Source organism: Cupressus sempervirens, chromosome 11 (assembly GCF_028749045.1).
Source record: "Cupressus sempervirens isolate cs-2001-9-10 chromosome 11, ASM2874904v1, whole genome shotgun sequence".
Lineage (NCBI taxonomy): Eukaryota > Viridiplantae > Streptophyta > Pinopsida > Cupressales > Cupressaceae > Cupressus > Cupressus sempervirens.
In genome coordinates this window covers 762,177,298-762,195,822 of record NC_143128.1, presented here as the reverse complement: position 1 = coordinate 762,195,822, position 18,525 = coordinate 762,177,298, and the positions used below count along the sequence as shown (strand labels likewise).

At 36.6% G+C, this 18,525-nt stretch overlaps 1 protein-coding gene across 2 annotated transcripts in view; it reads right to left on the bottom strand.

Moving 5' to 3' along the window:
• Window positions 1-341: 341 nt before the first annotated feature.
• The window catches only part of LOC149531840 (glycosylinositol phosphorylceramide mannosyl transferase 1-like), a 93,867-nt gene continuing 75,683 nt past the window's right edge, over window positions 342-18,525 (bottom strand). For both annotated transcript variants that reach the window (XM_089810009.1, XM_089810010.1), the window contains exon 5: window positions 342-620. In XM_089810009.1, the coding sequence (XP_089666135.1) occupies window positions 460-620 (161 nt within the window). In that variant the 3' untranslated portion in view covers window positions 342-459. The remainder of the gene's footprint in view (window positions 621-18,525) is intronic.

Sequence of the window (18,525 nt, the reverse complement as noted above, 5' to 3'; positions counted from 1 at the left end):
CAATCACAGAGACCAGCATAGAATTTGCATAAAAAATGTCCCATATCACTAAAAGGGGGATTGAAATATTCACCAAAAAAGATGGCATCATCATCTTGAAGCCTATTTAAGACAACTATAAAGCACCAAAAAAGAGCTAAGAAAAAATTAAAATTCGATGAGGTGCCCTGAGCTGAAATTAAATGATGAAATCAAAAACAGAGTTGAGAGAAACTTATGCACTGGCCACCATAAAATGCATTAAAATTTTAAAACTAAAAATGATAAGAAAGAGCATCAGCAAGAGTGTTCGAGAAGCCAATTCAGCAAATCCAGAGAAAGGAAAAAGAAACTCATGTTCCTTGGTAAATAAAAACTATAATGCATATTGAAGTAGGTTGTATACAATAACATTTGGCACAAAGCAGATGCCCATAGACGCTGATAAGAAAATAAATCTGAATCCAGAGACTGAGTACACTACCAAAACCATTCATATTGAGCATTAACAGCTTTCACATTACTGGGAACCAAGGGCATGTAGCCATAGAGAGTAACAAAATCATTAAGACATTTATTTCTCCGTTGACTATGTCCTTTCAAGCTACTGATGCCACTTGAACCAATTTCAAACACTTTACCTGCCACAAATACAAGAAACATTAAGTAAAATCATAGTATGGTTCTCTGCCCAGTTCAAATAAAGTTTACAAGAGAAAAGTTAAAAAGTGTTCCGAAAGTGTGCTGTGTAAAACTCGAGAGAAAATAAAAAATGTTGTCAAACTTCTTAATCAACAGTTTTAGATGTTCCTTAAGATCCCTGGAATTTAGGTATGCCCCCACATTAGACAGAATTATGTGGTTTCCCTTTGGTTCTTGTATAGAAAACCTAATTAGTTATTTGTGATGCCTTGAGTTCTCTCTCCCCCTCATTGCATGTTACAATGCTTAATAATTGGCAATTTCCATTGAACCTTAACTACATTGTCTTAGGGAAGTTAATTAGATCTTTAAAAAAAATCCTGATCCACAAATGCATCATTCAGTACAACCTCAAAATCTGTTGCTAAAGAAACCCTGTTGTTTTTATGTGCTAGTTTTACCGTGGGCAATGATTGCCCTCCCAACCATAGACAATACAAGATTGTCTCCCCCGAGCAATGTTTCTTCTCAATAATACAGATTGTGTATTCATTTCATTACTGAGAGAGGAAGATGAGTTCTTCCTTTGCACCAATCAGAGGTGCCCCTAAACCAAGGGGCACCACTCTTCCAAGTTGGCCCAATAATTAATTATATATATAATTAATATATAAAAATATTATCACTAAATGTTATAATATACAATAAATATTATAATTATATTATATTATTACAATAATAATATAAAATTATATTATCACAACCTTTATGTTATCTTTGTCGATCTGAAGGAATCCAACTATAGCTACGATAACATTAATACTCCCTCTTAGCTAGGGAGGGCGGGTTCATCATGGCTACTCCCATGAATGGAAATGCAAATGAACACAGGTGCTTATAAGTCTAGAATAAGCCCGCAAGGAGTAGCATACTACATTACCAACCAAGGATAATACATTTCCCACGTGTATTATTTTATAGTGATTAAAATTGAAAAGAAACCTGTGCTGAAGATGCCAAGGAAACCTATGTTGCGAGTGTTTGAAATAGACAACATTGTGATCCTCTCCACCTCAGATTTGTGTTGAAGGATCTCATACTTCAAGAGGACAGCAAGGAGAGTAATATACGAGTGGACAGCAAAGAACCCAATTAAACATAAGCTGTTATTGCTGCTAAGGAGATGAAATAGTGATTGTATAGATAAGAGGCATTTCCAAGCCTCACGTGGGAATAAAACCCATTAATCAGAATCTTCCAAACTGTTTCAAAACCATGGCTCAAAGATGATGGATGAAGACAAAACTGTTTGCTGGAACAATAACAATAAGTTGGCTATTCTTGGCAGAACCAATGAAGACAAAACTGTTTGCTGGAACGATAACAATAAGTTGGCTATTCTTGGCAGGACCAATTTCTGGTGTGTCGTTCCATTAGTTATTATTTGTATGGTCTACATTATCAAAACAGTTGTATAGTTGTTATAGCTGTGTATATATAAGCAGCGTAATGCAGAATAAAGTGTATTAATATTCTCCATTTGTTTCATCTGAGGAATGAAATAACAGTTCTGCTGATTAACTGAACGTAGAAAATCATAGTTTCTTCACTCACCTTGCAGACCAGAGAAAAGGGCCCGCTCTTGGAATGTTTGGTGAGATAGTTAATATTGTGAATTATTTTATAATGTATGCTGAGTGATATGTTTCGTACAGGGGAACTAGTCTGCAATATTGTGATTTACAGCTCAATTATCTTTTGAACTCTGAGTCAAATGGTCGAATTTGTTTAATTAAAATCATATTTTAATCGATCAATCCAATATTGAATATAGCTATTATCTAGAATTGGAATGTTTGTGTAGATTATTTATCATAGTGTTTGAAAATCTATTTTGTTTTCATATTTATTTGCTGCAAGTTTGCATTCTTGATTTCATCTTCGCATTTCATTCAAGTTCTCATTCTAATTTACTTCAAGAGTTATTTGTAGGAATAAGTTGTGATGTTCCCGTCATCAGGAAGTGACAGATCCTGCCGCTGGGATTTATTTGGTTTTTCATAGATTTGCTTTCACGTGTTGTAGCTGCATTCATAATCCCTCATCTCACAACTATCACCCCTTGATGGCATATTGCCCAGACACTTTTCACAGGGTTACGCTCTTGGATTGACACGATTAGACCAAGCTGAAACTCATCTAAAGTATTAATTATTTCTTAATTATTTGCCCCAGTGTTGGCCTATCAGCTACTCCCATGAGTGGAAAGAGAAACAAGGGCTTTCACCTCAAATTTCTCCATCTCAAAGAAAAATGAATTACAATGGCTAACACCTCAAATTTATTTGTCTCCAAGAAAAATGCATACAAGGGTTGATACCTCTAATTTCTCTGTCTCAAAGGAAAATGCATACAAAGGCCGATACCTCAGATTTCTCCATCTCAGAGAAAAATATATCCTGTGGATTGCACCTCAAACTTCTTCCTCAATAAGAAGAATTCATTAGCAAAGGATTGCACCTCAAACTTCTCCCTCACAAAGAAGCATGCATTAAAGTACGTTTCGAAAAATCACAAATGGTGAGACCCCCTCTTAGTAAGGGCTTCATTCTCAATAATTCCAAGCTTGTCTCAAAAATGCCTCACTTTGGCAAGAGGCTTGGTAAGAGTATCGGTTTTCTGAACTTCAGTGCTTTGGTACCTCAACTAAATAGCATTCCTTTACACCATACCTCTAATATTGTGATATATGCCCTCCATATGCTTTGACCTATCATGTAATACAAGGTTGGATTCTACATCACTCTTGGTGAATCCCAAGCTCACCATGTATCCATCAATCCAAGAATGTCATAACCTAGGTGTCTACATAAAGGCCTTCCAGCCTACATACATGGGACTCCATCTCATGAATCATAGTTCTCTGACTGCTATAGCTTCCTGGTCACTAGAGAAACCATCTTGACATGGTCTACTCCCTTTGAACCAAAATGACCAAGATCCTTGAAAGTCAACTGAAGCAGATCCTCTAGCTTCTCCCTCTTACACAGAAGCATACCCTTCTCACATGGTCCCAATCTCGAAAGATATCTTGTTCCAAGAATACCATCAAGTCTGAATTGTCTCCAATGTCTCCAATAGACTTCCACTTAAATAACATCTTCCAGTCTGAATCTCTGACAATTGAAAGGATTTGTTGCAGTCACTAGATGGATTGCCTGGCTTGACTGGATATTCTTTGTGTTCTATCTGTTCTTGATTATCAGAACTGTAATTGGTAATCTCCATATGTACATCATCCACCATCTGCTGTGTGTCGATAATCATCTCAGATTTTACATTTTTATTTTGGATTGAGAGAAGCATCTTGTAGGTGGCAGCTTAACTTGGAGACTTCAGAGGCCAGGTCCAGTGAAGAAATATGTGCTGCTATTGTATTATGACTGTCAGCTATGTATGTTAAGAGCACATCTATGCTATTGCCACTGAATTCTACTGAATTAGGAGTGTTTTGTTGTGGAAAAGTAAACTGTTCTTGACAACACGAAAAAAATTCCAGTCTGCAGAGCAACATCATTTGCAAAATTTTGTTCACCAAACTGATCAAATGTGCCAAAACAGCTTTGCACATTTTCAATGGCATTGTGTGGATTTTACAGGATCGGGGGATATTCAAGTCCTGAGAATTCATATATTCTTGAACATCCATTCCAGAATTTTGTTGCTCACACTTATCAGACTCATTGAAGCTTCCTTCCATTGAGAGTCTTAACAGTCTCTTTATGTCAATCCAACATCAGAGTTGCATATTACTTGTAAAGAATCTTCATAAATTGATTCACTGAGTTTCTTTGAATCATTGTGGTGAACATAGTAATATTTCTTTATGATGCTGCCCCTGGAATCCTTAGTAGAAGACAAAGATGAACACACATTACTAGAAATAGTCCTTTCCTTCATTTTCTCAAGAGTCTGTGCATCATAAGCAGCAGAACTATAAGAAAAGATTTATTCCCACTGATCTCTCACCTAAAATCTCTTCGTGTCAGCACCATAATCAGACCAATTGGAGAGTGAATTCATTTTCTTTGACCTTTTGACTCAAAGTCTCTTCCTTGTTGATACTACTACCAGATGAAGAGGCATTGTCTGAATTAGACTTTTCCTTGATTTACTATCCATTGCCTAGCTAGAATCATGAGTGTACAATTCCTACTAAGATAATACATTTATGCTCCTCTAAAGGGGTCTAACAACTCTTGACAATCTCTATGGGTAGCAAATATAATGATCTCTATATCTTTGAATTAATTTCTACCACTTATCTTTGGTGGTGTATTAGTCTAGCAATCACAATATGGTGAAGTCACGATAATATAAGTTCGTGGCTTGGTCTATGGGAAGAACCACAGGAAGCGATGTAAGTGCAACTAAAGCTATGCCTATATCTCCTGCTCCCAGCGTCTCCTAGGACTTGGTAGAGGAAGTTGGAAGCAAAGTACGATGTCTCACATGCTTTGGAAAGAAGCGTTTTGTGACACCATCTCCTTTTCTTGTGATGAAATTATCTTTATTCCATCTGAGAGAGCTAAGGGCACATCCCTGAGTTGTTCCTTATTCACACAGAGATAAGGCATTACTTTTTTCACTTTCCTGCTCTGCCTTAGATGATACTGGCACGGGCTTGTGCCCTTCCTCCATAGCAAAGGGACAAATTATTAATTCTTCAATTTCCTTCTTTGCCGCATATGGTAAATGTGAGTTTTTTTTCCCGCATTGCTGAAAGTGCCGCCTTCACCCCTATCTCAAAAGCATTCTCTGCACCTATGAAAGCATGTGGCCCAGCCTCAGTCACTGAGATTTTCTGAATTGCTGCAAGCGCTAGCTTCACCTTTTCATAAACATTCTCTCTATCAAAAAAAAGCAAGTGGTACAGCCTCCTCAGTTGCAGATTGGCTTGCCTCCATTGTTGTATGCAGCACTTTGGCCCTGCAACTTCTGCTCATCTGAGTTGGCATAGAAATGCCAGGAAATGAACGCTGTGGAATGCACCACTTAAATCTTGAGAACTCAATTGCAAACATTATCTCTCTTGCATTCCATTCGGAAAGTGCCATCCAGAAAATGCAATGTATAAAAATCAAGCGCTTTAATTTTATCAGGACTAAGATCAGACAAGAAGGCAGCTCTCGACAACTGTTTTTAAACCCGGTCACTTATCACTGATGTCTGTCATAACTATATTAGTCATTTACTTCAGACAAACATCTTTATTCAGACAGGTAATTTTAACAATTACTGATGTAATTAATCGCACATAGATATAGTTTTATGATTTATCAACTTTAAGCACCTCCCAACAATAGAAATGCAATCTTATTATCTCTGTTGAAAGTTGAAACAATAACTGTACATTCTTCAGAACAAATATTTGTATTTTCAGACCAAATAGTGAAGAGTTTCAGATTTTGCAAAATTGACTTTGTTGAAACCTCACACGTTGGCAGGAAAAATCCGCTTTACTACGATGTTTTTATGTGCTCATTTTACTGCGGTGTATGATTTTCTCAACCAACCATAGACAATACACAATTGTGTCCCCTAAGCACTGCTTCTTCTCAATAATACAGATTTATGTATTAATTTCATTACTGAGAGAGGAAGAAGCATTCTTCCTTTATACCGATCAGAGGTGACCCTTCACCAAGGAATGCCACTCTGCCAAGTTGGCCCCAATACTTAATTATATAATTATATTATGACAGTAATACTATAATAATTATATTATCAATATAATTATTATATCACAATAATTATATTATCACAACCTTTACATTATCTATGTCGGCCTGAAGGAATCTGACCATAGCTACAATAACATTAACAAACTCCTCAAATTCTATTGAACTCGAATTGTTGTATACAACTGAAACATAATGCAATCGATAAATTGTGTCTAAACAAACTGAAAATTGCTTCAGCAGTACTAGGCATATTACCACAAAGGCAACAAAATGGGAGATAGATGAGTAGACAAGCAATGAAATGGGGAGAAAAGAATAAGAGACAAGTTAAAGTACTCTGTTCAAGCAGCTACACTCCTCAAGCTGGGGGGCATGTGTAAGAACAGGTTAACAAGCATCATGTCAAAACAATAATATCTTCATAATTAGAAAAATCTTTAAAAATACACCCCTCGAACATGACTTGTAAGTTGCAACCCTTTAGGTGGTCAATGGTAGATGGTGCGCTCTTCCCATATTCGAAAGATAGTGGATACACATTACTTTAGCAACAAAAAGAAAACTAAATGAAAAATAGAAATTAATATTTGTAGTATTCCAAAGTTCCCAACTCTGCAAAATAACATATTTTACAGTGTAAGTGTAGATTGAAGAGCAACAGGAAATACTGAGAGGCAAGAGGGAGGGTGATCAATATTTTAGAACTTTTCAACTTTTAAATGCATAAACCACATAAACATAAAGAAATCAACCACCAAAAAATGCTAACACCAAATTTCTTGCAGAGAACCCTTACGGGTAAAAAAACATAGCATAGAAAAGCTTTTATTAACAAAAATGGGCACCAGCCCAGATTACAAAACTGAGCACCAACCCACAGAGTACCAACTCTGAAAGAGCATCAACCCTCTATGAAGAACCAACTAGGAACATGGAGGCACCAACTCTCATTAGCTGAAGCACCAACCCTCTTTGAAATACCAACTCCAAACAACCAAGGCACCAACCCCAGTTTGAGAGCACCAACTCTCAAAACACAAATTTAAAAACAATAAGCAAAACACAAATTTGAAACCAATAAGTCAATGAATTTGCTCATAAAAAACTACACAATTAAATCCTTATAGAAATATCACAATTTGATTTGTTGGGGAAAATATCTCCTACTTATCAATTGATGAGCTTAAGGAGCTTTCTAATGAATGGTTCATAAGGCATAATACTTGTTGAAGGTTTTGCAAATGGGGTTGCAAGAAGAGTGGGTTTAACAAGGAGGAAACTTTGTAGTTAAGCATGCTAAAGTTGGAGTTGTACTGGGATGGGTGACCTCCAAGGAAGTCTTGATGCTTCACCTATGTGAGCATCACTTAGATGCAACAAGTGCTAAGTGTTCCATTAATTCTCATGAGAGATGGGTTCATGTGAACCACTACTCGTGAAACATGGGTCAAAAGCTTGACTCAAAATAAACTATATGGTTGAATCTTGATAGCAATATCACAATTTGACTTGTGGAAAATATTTCCTACTTATCAAGTGATAAGCTTAAGGGACATTCTAATGAATGGTTCATAAGGAACAATACTGCTAAAGGCTTTGCAAATGGGGTTGCAAGCAAAGTGGGTTTAACCATGGAGGAAACCTCATAGTTAATCACACTCAAGTTGGAGTAGTACTGGGATGGGTGACCTGCCAGGAAGTCCCAGTGCTTCACTTCTATGAGCATCACTGTAAGAGCCCTGCTGACTTACACTAATGCAATGCTGGAGAATGTTTTTCTTTTTGTAGTTTAAAATTTTTTTAAAAAATTATATAAGGTTTTTTGAATAAGAATATATATAAATGCTAAAGCAAATAACATGAAATGTATCGGCTAGTAACGGTTGTAAGCTTGGAATTTCAATTGCAATTTAAAGTTTGCCAAACAATGAACAATCTCAAAGAACAAGTGAATTTCTAAGAACCTGATTCGTTATGCAGTTAATTTGAATATCGCTGCCAAGACAGGGAATATGGAATGCCACCTTTCAGCTTGCAAATACCAGTAGATAAACTCCCAATGTGGCTTTGGACTTGAAACGCCACCTTAGACTCGTGAATGCAGACTGTGAAGTGCTGCTACAGCAACGTCTTGACTGCTAGAACACCAAATGCAGGACCTTAGGAGGAGATCACAGCTCTTGCTAGCTTCTCAAACGTTCACTGTCAATCCCTTAATTGATGAAGTACATGCCAAACACTGCTTCAAATATTGCAGAGGTTAACCCCAGGAGTAATCACCTAAACTAATGAGGAATTCCTTCACCTTTCTTCAGCTACAGCAGTAATATTTTCCCTTACACATGAAACCCTTTTTGGACACCAATTCTCAGATTAAACAGTGCTCAAATTGTTATACAACAACAACAATTTGATTAATGATCAAAATCAGAATACCACATAATTCAAAGGCTCTCTTACCACCTCAGAGAGTCAACCACAGATGAAGGAATCAACCCTCTCAGAATTCCAGCGTGAAAACCCTCATCAGTTCACAAAATGTTAAAAAAAGCATAAGGCAAAGAGATGGGTCGATTTTCTCCATGAGGTCTATTTTATAATACAAAATGACGTGTATCTTCCTCCTCACACTTACACTTTCAAATTATAACATTATAATGATAAAGTTATTCATTAAGATAGTCTCAATACATAACTTATAATATGAAGCTCCATTAAATGAACCAATCGATCATTGAAGATGCCAATCACCAGGTGCCTCAACTGCATTGCTAAAAAAAGTAACTAGGCTAGAACCGACTCACTATAGATAGCAAGTCACTCAACTGAGACCCTCAAAACATGTCGTCAGCTCACGAGGGTCGCGATGATGAATTGACATCGCCAAGCTATAGGAACCTGCTAAATTGGGGACATTACAATCACCTAGATGCAATGAGTGCTAAGTGTTCCATTCATTCTCATGAGAGATGGGTTCATGTGAACCACTACTCATGAAACATGGGTCAACGAGTTTGTCTCAAAAGCAATTACACACTTAAATCCTAATAGCAATATCACAATTTGACTTGTTGTGGAAAATATCTCCTACTTATCAATTGATAAGCGTAAGGGCTTTCTAATGAATGGTCCATAAGCACAATACTTGCTGAAGGTTTTGCAAATAGGGTTGCAAGCAGAGTGGGTTTAACCATGGAGGAAACTTAGTAGTTAAGCGTGCTCGACTTGGATTGGTACTAGAATGGGTGACCTCCCAGGAAGTCCTGGCGCTTCATCTCTGTGAGCCTCACCTAGACACAATGAGTTTCATAACTTTATTTATATCTTAATATCATTCCATAGTTATTGTTATTATTCTTCCTATATTTCTACACTTCCTTATTTATATGTTTTTTCCTTTTTCTTTTTGCCCAGTATTAAGTTTGAGTTTTATTGATCACTAGGAAAAGCTTGGCCCAAACCAGGAGTAATTATACCTTCCCAATGAAGCACCAACAATAAGACCCATTAGAAAGTCCAACATTAAATCCTTCTAAAAACGCCTCAAACTAACACCCTCTGAAAACAAGTAATTAATATCGTTTACCATTCGCACGTCCCTTAGTCTAAGAGCGTACTTCCTTATTGAAAGGGTCCTTCATGCTTTCTTTTCTTTTTTCCTTTTCACAGCTTGCCAACCTTCTTCCACCTGGGCAATCTTGTTCTGCCAATCCAACCTAAGTTACCGATTCGTCCTCAGCAACCCTAGATGCAGAAGCTGGTGTGTGTGGATGCCAGGTGTGTCCAGAAGCCTTGTGGATGCCACCCATAGTCACCCAGATGCGGACATGTATAGGCAGGGATTTCTGTGCATTTCTACTTGATGGTGTTGGCGTATAAAGAGGGAAAAGATGGTATTGGCATCCATCGTCTTTGCATTTATCTGTTTCAGTTATGAACGTAACAACAAAACTTTCATATTCCTTGATGAAGTCCATGTGTCTCTTTTGGAAGACTACTCAGCATGGGCGCATCGCAGAAAACAAGGCTTTGGTCAGCATATGGTTCTTGGGGAGTCCAAGTTAGAATTTTTTCTGAAGCGTGATTTGTTCTGCAAAGAATCTGAATGTCTAAGATATATGTTTAATAAGTTGAGATACTGGAGATGTAGCAAAGTTGCGATCGTGTATCTTATTTTCATATGATCAATACATATTTTGTTAGTGTATTTAGAAGTTGCAGTACCTGTGAGAACACATCCGCATCCCCCCCAAAACAAAAAACCCGCATCCACTTCCAGATCTGCATCCAAATCGGTAACTTAGAATCCAACAAACCCTCACAAGGGTTCCTCTATATGTCAAATAAGCAACAATCTTTCTGAATCTGACCTCCCTCTACCACCATTTCCTCCTCCTCATGTGACCCCACAGGCCTTTTATTCTCCCTACCCTCCGGTGTCACAGCAGTAGTTTTAAGCCCATCCAGTATTACAGTTTTAACACTGTTTAATACAAGAGAATTTGGATTGTCAGATAACTGTTGTGACCCACCAACCCTCACAGCCTGCCAATAACTCTGCTGCTTCCCATTCTTCTTCTCAACTGTGTAATTCCTAGTGGCGGTATCCTTCCACCAAGTAGCCATTTTCAGTGCTTTTGGTTTGGCACCGTGATCAGCCAAATGCCCCATCTGAAAACACCTACATCTCAAAGGAAACCCTTCATAATCCAGTGGCTATTGCCACCAGTGCATTGAAGTTTTTATTTATATGTCTATTATTGTTCTTACATATATGTTCTTCAAATCATATATCTTTTACAGTGATCTTCTCATTTTTGCATATGAAGATATGTAGATATTTATCAGTATATCTATCTATGCCTTTAACTTCTAAGAGTCACACTTGGCATAGATACTTCTTGGAAAAGACGTGTCTTCCCATTTGCTGCATTTCTTCCTCCAATCAATAATTGTTTTTATCGCACTAAAATCGTGTCCTCACTAAATCTTACTATGGAATATGAAATCATTTTAATTGCGCTTGCTTACTCTTGCTTCTTAAGTACACTTTTTGAGCACTAAGAAATGCATCTTTTTGAATAATTTCTGTCTTTAACAAAGATTAGTTTACTGGGAACTAACTTCAATGAATCACACCTTGTCTGGCTTTTCAAATTACACCTCTAATCATATAGTGAACCACTGCTCTTTATCTCTGCCTATTAATTTTTATATTTGCTGTCTTCTTTTGCCTGTTAAATTGTATAGTTGCTGTCTTCTTTTGGCTTATACGACTTTTATCATATATCACTTATGTCTTTTGTCTTTTTCTTTATTTTGTCTTATGTGACTTGTTTTTGTCTTATACGCTATATTTGTTGCCCTTTATTTGTCTTAGTTGGTAATCCTTGATCATCAACCAATCTTCAAGTTGGCTGATATATAAATCGGCTGTTAAAGTCTCAATCGCTGTCTTACATAACTATCTCCTTTTTTATTTCTTTTTGTAAAGTGCTTGCCTGTGATTTGCCTTGATCATAGTCATAGTCCTGTGATTTGGAATTGTATGGCGTTTTTCAGCAATATTGCTTCAAATCTTTTTGTCTGCAATAGCAACCACCTTTCAGATTTCCTTGGTCTTGAGTATATTATGCAACAAACCCTCACAAGGGTTCCTCTATATGTCAAATAAGCAACAATCTTGCTGAATCTGACCTCCCTCTAGCACCATTTCCTCCTTGTCACATGACCCCATGGGCCTGTTTTCTCCCCTTTTTTCTCCCCACCCTCCAGTGTCACAGCAGTCGTATTATGCTTCCACTTCTCAGCCCATCCAGTATTAGAAGCATTAACACTGTTTAATACCAGAGAATTTGGATTGTCAGATAACTGTTGTGACCCACCACCCCTCACAGCCTGGGAATAGCTTTGCTGCTTCCCATTCTTCTTCTCAACTGTGTAATTCCTAGTAGCGGCATCCTTCAACCAAGTTTTCATTTTCAGCCCTTTTGGTTTGGCACAGTGATCAGCCAAATGACCTGTTTGAAAACACCTCCTACATCTCAAAAGAAAACCTTCACAATCCAGGGCTGTTGCCACCACCACATTGAAGTTTTTATTTATATGTCTAGTATGTTCTTACATATATGTTCTTCAAATCATATATCTTTTACAATGATCTTCTCAGTTTTGCATATGAAGATCTGTAGATATTAATCATTATCTCTATTTATGCCTTTAACTTCTAAGAGTCATACTCCTTGGCATAGATACTTCTTGGAAAAGACATTTCTTCCCATTTACTGCATTTCTTCCTCCAATCAATAATTTTTTTTTATCACACTAAAATCATGTCCTCATTATATCATACTTATGGAATATGAAAACATTTTAATTGTGCTTGCTTACTCTTTCTTCTTAAGTGCACCTTTTGAGCACTAATAAATGCATCTTTTTGAAGAATTTCTGTCTTTAACAAAGATTAGTTTACTGGGAACTAACTTCAATGAATCACACCTTGTCTGGCTTTTCAAATTACACCTCTTGTCATATAGTGAACCACTGCTCTTTATCTCTGCCTATTAATTTTAATATTTGCTCTTCTTTTGCCTATTAACTTCTATATTTTCTGTCTTCTTTTGGCTTATATGACTTTTATCATATATCATATATGTCTTTTGTCTTTTTCTTTATTTTGTCTTATATGCTATATTTGTCGCTCTTTATTTGTCTTAGTCGATAATCCTTGATCATTAATCAATCTTCAAGTTGACTGATATATAAATCGGTTGTTCAAGTCTCAATTGCTGTCTTACATAACTATCTCCTTTGTCATTTCTGTTTGTAAAGTGCATGCCTGTGATTTGCCTTGATCATAGTCACAGTCCAGTGATTTGGAATTTTATGGCTTCCTTCAGCAATACTGCTTCAAATCTTTTTGACTGTGATAGCAACCACCTTTCAGATTTCCTTGGTCATAATTATATTCTAAGTTACCAATTCATCCTCGGCAACCATGGATGAGGGAGCTGGTGCATGCAGATGCCTGGTGCATAAGGAAGCCCTGTGGATGCCACCCATAGGCACCCAGATGCTCACATGTCCAAGCAAGGATTTCTGTGCATTTCTACTTGATGGTGTTGGCATCTAAATCATAATCACCGTCTAAGATGGTCTTGAGGGAAAATTGAAAATATGGTGTTAGCATAGAAATCATAATCACCGTCTTTGCATTTATTTTTTTCAGTTATGAACGTGACAGCAGACCTTTCATATTCCTTGGTGAAGTCCATTTTTCTCTTTTGGAAGACTACTCAACAATGGGCCCATCACAGAAAACAAGGCATTGGTCAGCATATGGTTCTTGGGGAGTCCAGGTTAGAAACTTTCTGCTGCGTGATTTGTTCTGCAAAGAATCAGAATGTCTAAGATATATCTTTAATAAGTTTTGAGTTACTGGAGATATAGCAGAGTTGTGATTGTGTATCTTATTTGCATATGATCAATACATATTTTGTTAGTCTTTTCAGAAGTTGCAGTATTTGTGAAATACTCTTTTGTTTATTCTGTTATCTATATATATGTATACGGATCCATACACATCAACATTCCCCCGCACCCACCCCCAAAAAAAATTCCTGCATCCTGCATCCTGATCCAAATCGGTAACATAGATTATATTCAATCTTTCTTTTGATCTGATTAGCTATCTTCTCAAACCTGGTTCAACGGATGGCTTGAATCCATGATCTTTATCATCTCATGGAATGCTACAGCAATCATCACTTTTCATGATCAACTATAACATCTGATCTTAATCGCTATATATCACAACATTTTGTATTATTCATGCACGATTGCTGTCCATTATTGCCTATCTATAATCTGCATACTGTCATAGCATTATCCTTCACGAAAATTTGTGAATGAAGACATCACTATAAGGAAGATTCAATGTTGACATTAATGGCTTAATATTGGAAATCTTGTCTATTTATTTTGACATCAATGAAATTTTTTCCCAACAGATACATATTCATGTTTTCTTCTTGCCTTTTCTGATGCTAACAGAGTCAAAGTAGGGACAAAAGCAACTGATTGTAGCAAAGTTAACAGGTTAATGAATGAGGTTTTCATGCATGCTCTCAGCCTTCTCAGAACACCTACAAAAGAAACTCATCTTGCATTAAAAAATCCTACATTTATTAAAAACATGTTATGGGCTATTCCTTGGAGACCTCAGCTCAGAAAATGATTCTGGTCAAGAAAGGAGAGATGAAACTGGTGTCTTCAAGTATACTGTTAAATTTTGAGATCAGATTTATTCATCTTAACTGAATTTAGTATGAGAGTTGTTAATCCTTTTGATAAATTTAAATCTTTTCAATCAATATATTATATTAAATATATTGAACCTTGAATGCTAGATTGTGTGTCTAATTTCACTTTATAATGATTAGATGAAAACCGTTGAGATGTTCTACAAGCGAACCATAAAATGAATCGCAGTCTGCTTAAAATGTTCTCAGAACCCATTAACTTTGGCAGCGATCAAGTCAACTTAGAAAGCAGGTAACCGCTGCAATATTAAATTGAACTAACGCTGCACTGTATTCACCGAAGACTGTAATAAGGTATGTGTTCGATTTGTTTGATGTATTCAAAATACAGTAGCAGCAAGTATCAAGTATATGGTCGGGAAGTCACATCCCTGATGGGAGTGACTCCAGCGTGGAGTCATGTCCCATCGGGCATGTGACCCCGATCTTAATCAAACTAATTCAGAATTTTACGACTGTTAATCCATTTATGGACCATAATACAGTCAACACATATAGTCAATCAAGTACATTGAATACTTGGTATGTAATATGATAGTATTATTGTATAATAAGTCCCTTTTTAAATATCAACTTTAATATATGTTTGTGTGTGTGTGATATCTCAGTTAATTTTACAATAATAACAACATAATATATTGGAAGATTATAGTGATATATAACACAAATATATCTATATTTTATCCGACTGAACAAACTCATTAACATATACAACTAAGTCTACAAGGTGGTTTGTATGTATGGCACACCCTACCTATATAGGTGAAACAGGGCGCTCTTTCAGCACCAAAATCAAAGACCACAGTGCCGATATCAAGTATAAGGTCAACAAATCTGACTTAGCCGAACACTCATCAGCCGCCAAATACCATATTTGTTTGGGAAACACACAAATCATATTTAAGGAGCCAAACTTTTTCAAGAGAAAGCTTTAAGGAAGCCATAGAAATCAACCTCCAGCCAATCAACCTCATTCAAGATGAGGGTTGCTCCTTAAGCCTATCTTGGCAACCTTTGATAGCTGTCATTGTCCTTAAGCCTGGCCTGTTTCTCCCTCTTTTCTTGTCTTTTTCATTATCCCCCGCCTTGGCCTTTCCCTTGTTTTCGTTGTTCCTTGCTCTCCCATCCTCTCCTTGCCTTCCCTTTCGTGGTCCCTCCCCCTCTTGCTTCTCTCTTCCCCCCCCCCCCCCCCCCCCTTTGTTCTTTTGATGGTTCTAGCCCCCTTCCTCGTCCCCCTTCCTTTTCCTCTCTACTTCCCGTTAGTGTGCTTCAAATCTATTTTTTGTGTTGTTTCTGGTTATTCTTGGTTGCTTGTTGTCCTTTTGTAAGTTTTTGTTTTGTTCTCCTTCCTTAGCTCATTTCTTTTGTTTCCTTCTTTAAAATCCTTGGCTTCATAGTTTTTATTGTTTCCCGTCCCTTTTCCTTTTCTTCTTTTTCCTTTTTGTGGTGTTTTTATGTGGTTAGGTGGTCTGCATGTTTTTAGGTCTTTATGGATATTTCTTTTTGGCCTTGGTGTTAGGGCTTAGAGTCCTTGTGCTGGTTGCTTGTTGTCCTTTTGTAAGTTTTTGTTTTGTTCTCCTTCCATAGCTCATTTCTTTTGTTTCCTTCTTTAAAATCCCTGGCTTCATAGTTTTTATTGTTTCCCGTCCCTTTTCCTTTTCTTCTTTTTCCTTTTTGTGGTGTTTTTATGTGGTTAGGTGGTCCACATGTTTTTAGGCCTTTATGGATCTTTCTTTTTGGCCTTGGTGTTAGGGCTTAGAGTCCTTGTGCTTAGTTATTTCATTTTGTTCTACTTCTCATGTCTTTCTGAGCCTTTGTTTTATTTTGTAGGATGTCTTAATTCATTTCATATAGGTAGTGTTTTTGTTATTGATGTATTATATATGTGCGTGCGCACATGCGTAAATATTTACTTTCTTTTGTATTGTTTAGGTTTTCTTAATTTTGTGAGATATTTCTTTGCTTTCAAGTTCATGGTCTTGTTTTGTATTTAGTTTATGATATTTTGTTGTGTTTAGTTATTATTTTTTTCCTCTCACACCAGCTGTCACACACACAAATCTGTACACAGAATTTTGTAGGATGATGTGTTTATATATATGAATAAGATTTTTATTTCTTATTATATATAGGTCATGTATGCATATATATGTATGTCTGTACATATGTGCTCAATTCATATTCCATTTATATATTTTTGCATAATTTTGAGAAGCAAGCATTTATTTTGCATTCTTTTTTATACCATTTTTAGCCCTCCTTAGTGTGTTGCTTATATTAGGACCTCACATTGCACTTAATTGCATAATTAATTTAAATCAAGGTCTTTTTCTTCCTTCAATCTTGCTCAAAACTCTGAGTTGGCCCTAATTTCTATACACAATTTCGCATTTATCCATCCATTTACATAATTCACTTTCTTCTTGGCCCCATTTTAGCCTTTACACTTGATTTTCCCACTTATCTTTCCGTTTTTCCCCAAAATTTTAAATACTTCTCAGATCCTACACAATTTACCTCAAATTTAACCCTTCTAGGTATAAGTCGCACTTATAGAGGCCTATACCTATACTGGGTATAGGCCACAATTATGGCAACCTATACCTTAGGGCTTTAATTTCTGTGAGTTTTGGGGCCCAATGCAAAGTATTTACTTTTTCCCGGCCAGCAGAGTCAACCTTTGTGAAAATTAACCCCAAAAGCACTATAAAAGGAGACTTCCTCTCTTCATTTTCACATCCATGACATCCATCAATTGAGAGACATCCAAGCAATCAAGCAAGATATTGTGCACCTAGGGTTTCAAGCAAGCAAGCATTCATTGAAGGCATTCATCCATTATCCATCAAGCATGCATTTCCTTCTATAGATCTAGCTTCTTTCTTCATTGGAGACAAAGGAGTTGGCCATCAAGGGAGGATATCTACATTCATCCATTCAAGCTTTTCTCTTCCATTCAATATTGAGCTGAATTACAAGCATCTACTACATAATGTTTTGTATTACATAAATTCCTTTTGGTTTTTATGTTGAGTCAAAGCTATTGCATCAACATATTTGATCACATACTAAGCAAACTTGCATTAACATACTTCATTGTTGTTTAATCTCTACTATATGATAGCATTTCTTTTATTTCAATTAAAGATTAATTCCAAAATGGGCTTGACCAAGGCAAGCCTCCTCCCTCTAACAATTTCCCCTTCTCTTTGGTGTGTAGGTGCAGATTCACAAAGTTCTAGATCTAGACTATCATAAAGTTTACTAAATTCCACGCATGAAGTTCGAATTTGGGCGAACTACAAATATTTCAATAAAAATCATTAAAATTTGACTGGTGTTTGTATGAAAATGAGGATGGGATTTTTCATCAAGGCAAAAATTTTGAAACAATGTTTAGGGGTTTGAAATACCATTGTTAAGGGTTTTCGACTCTTGCTTTTCTAAACAATGCTGCTTGACTTCATTGTAAAATCTCATGGGAGTTGATTGTTTGAGGGAGGCAAGACAGGAGCTAAGAACCAATCCGAATTCAACTAATAAAGTCAATTATTTGTTGTCCAATTTGAGCTCGTAGGGATGGATTTCAAGCACATATAGGGGCAAGCCTCCACTTTTGTCGATAAATCCCCAACATTCTTGTTAGGATTAACCACATACAGAAATAACAATTACATGCAAATATAACCAATAATCATAAAATAATAAATTGCACAAAAGAGAACACAAGACAAAGATTTAACGTAGTTCACCGAATCCCTGGGCTACATCCACCAAACAGCGAGTCCAATATTTTATTATTTAGTGATTACAATTCGTAATCCCTTACAGCTCAATAC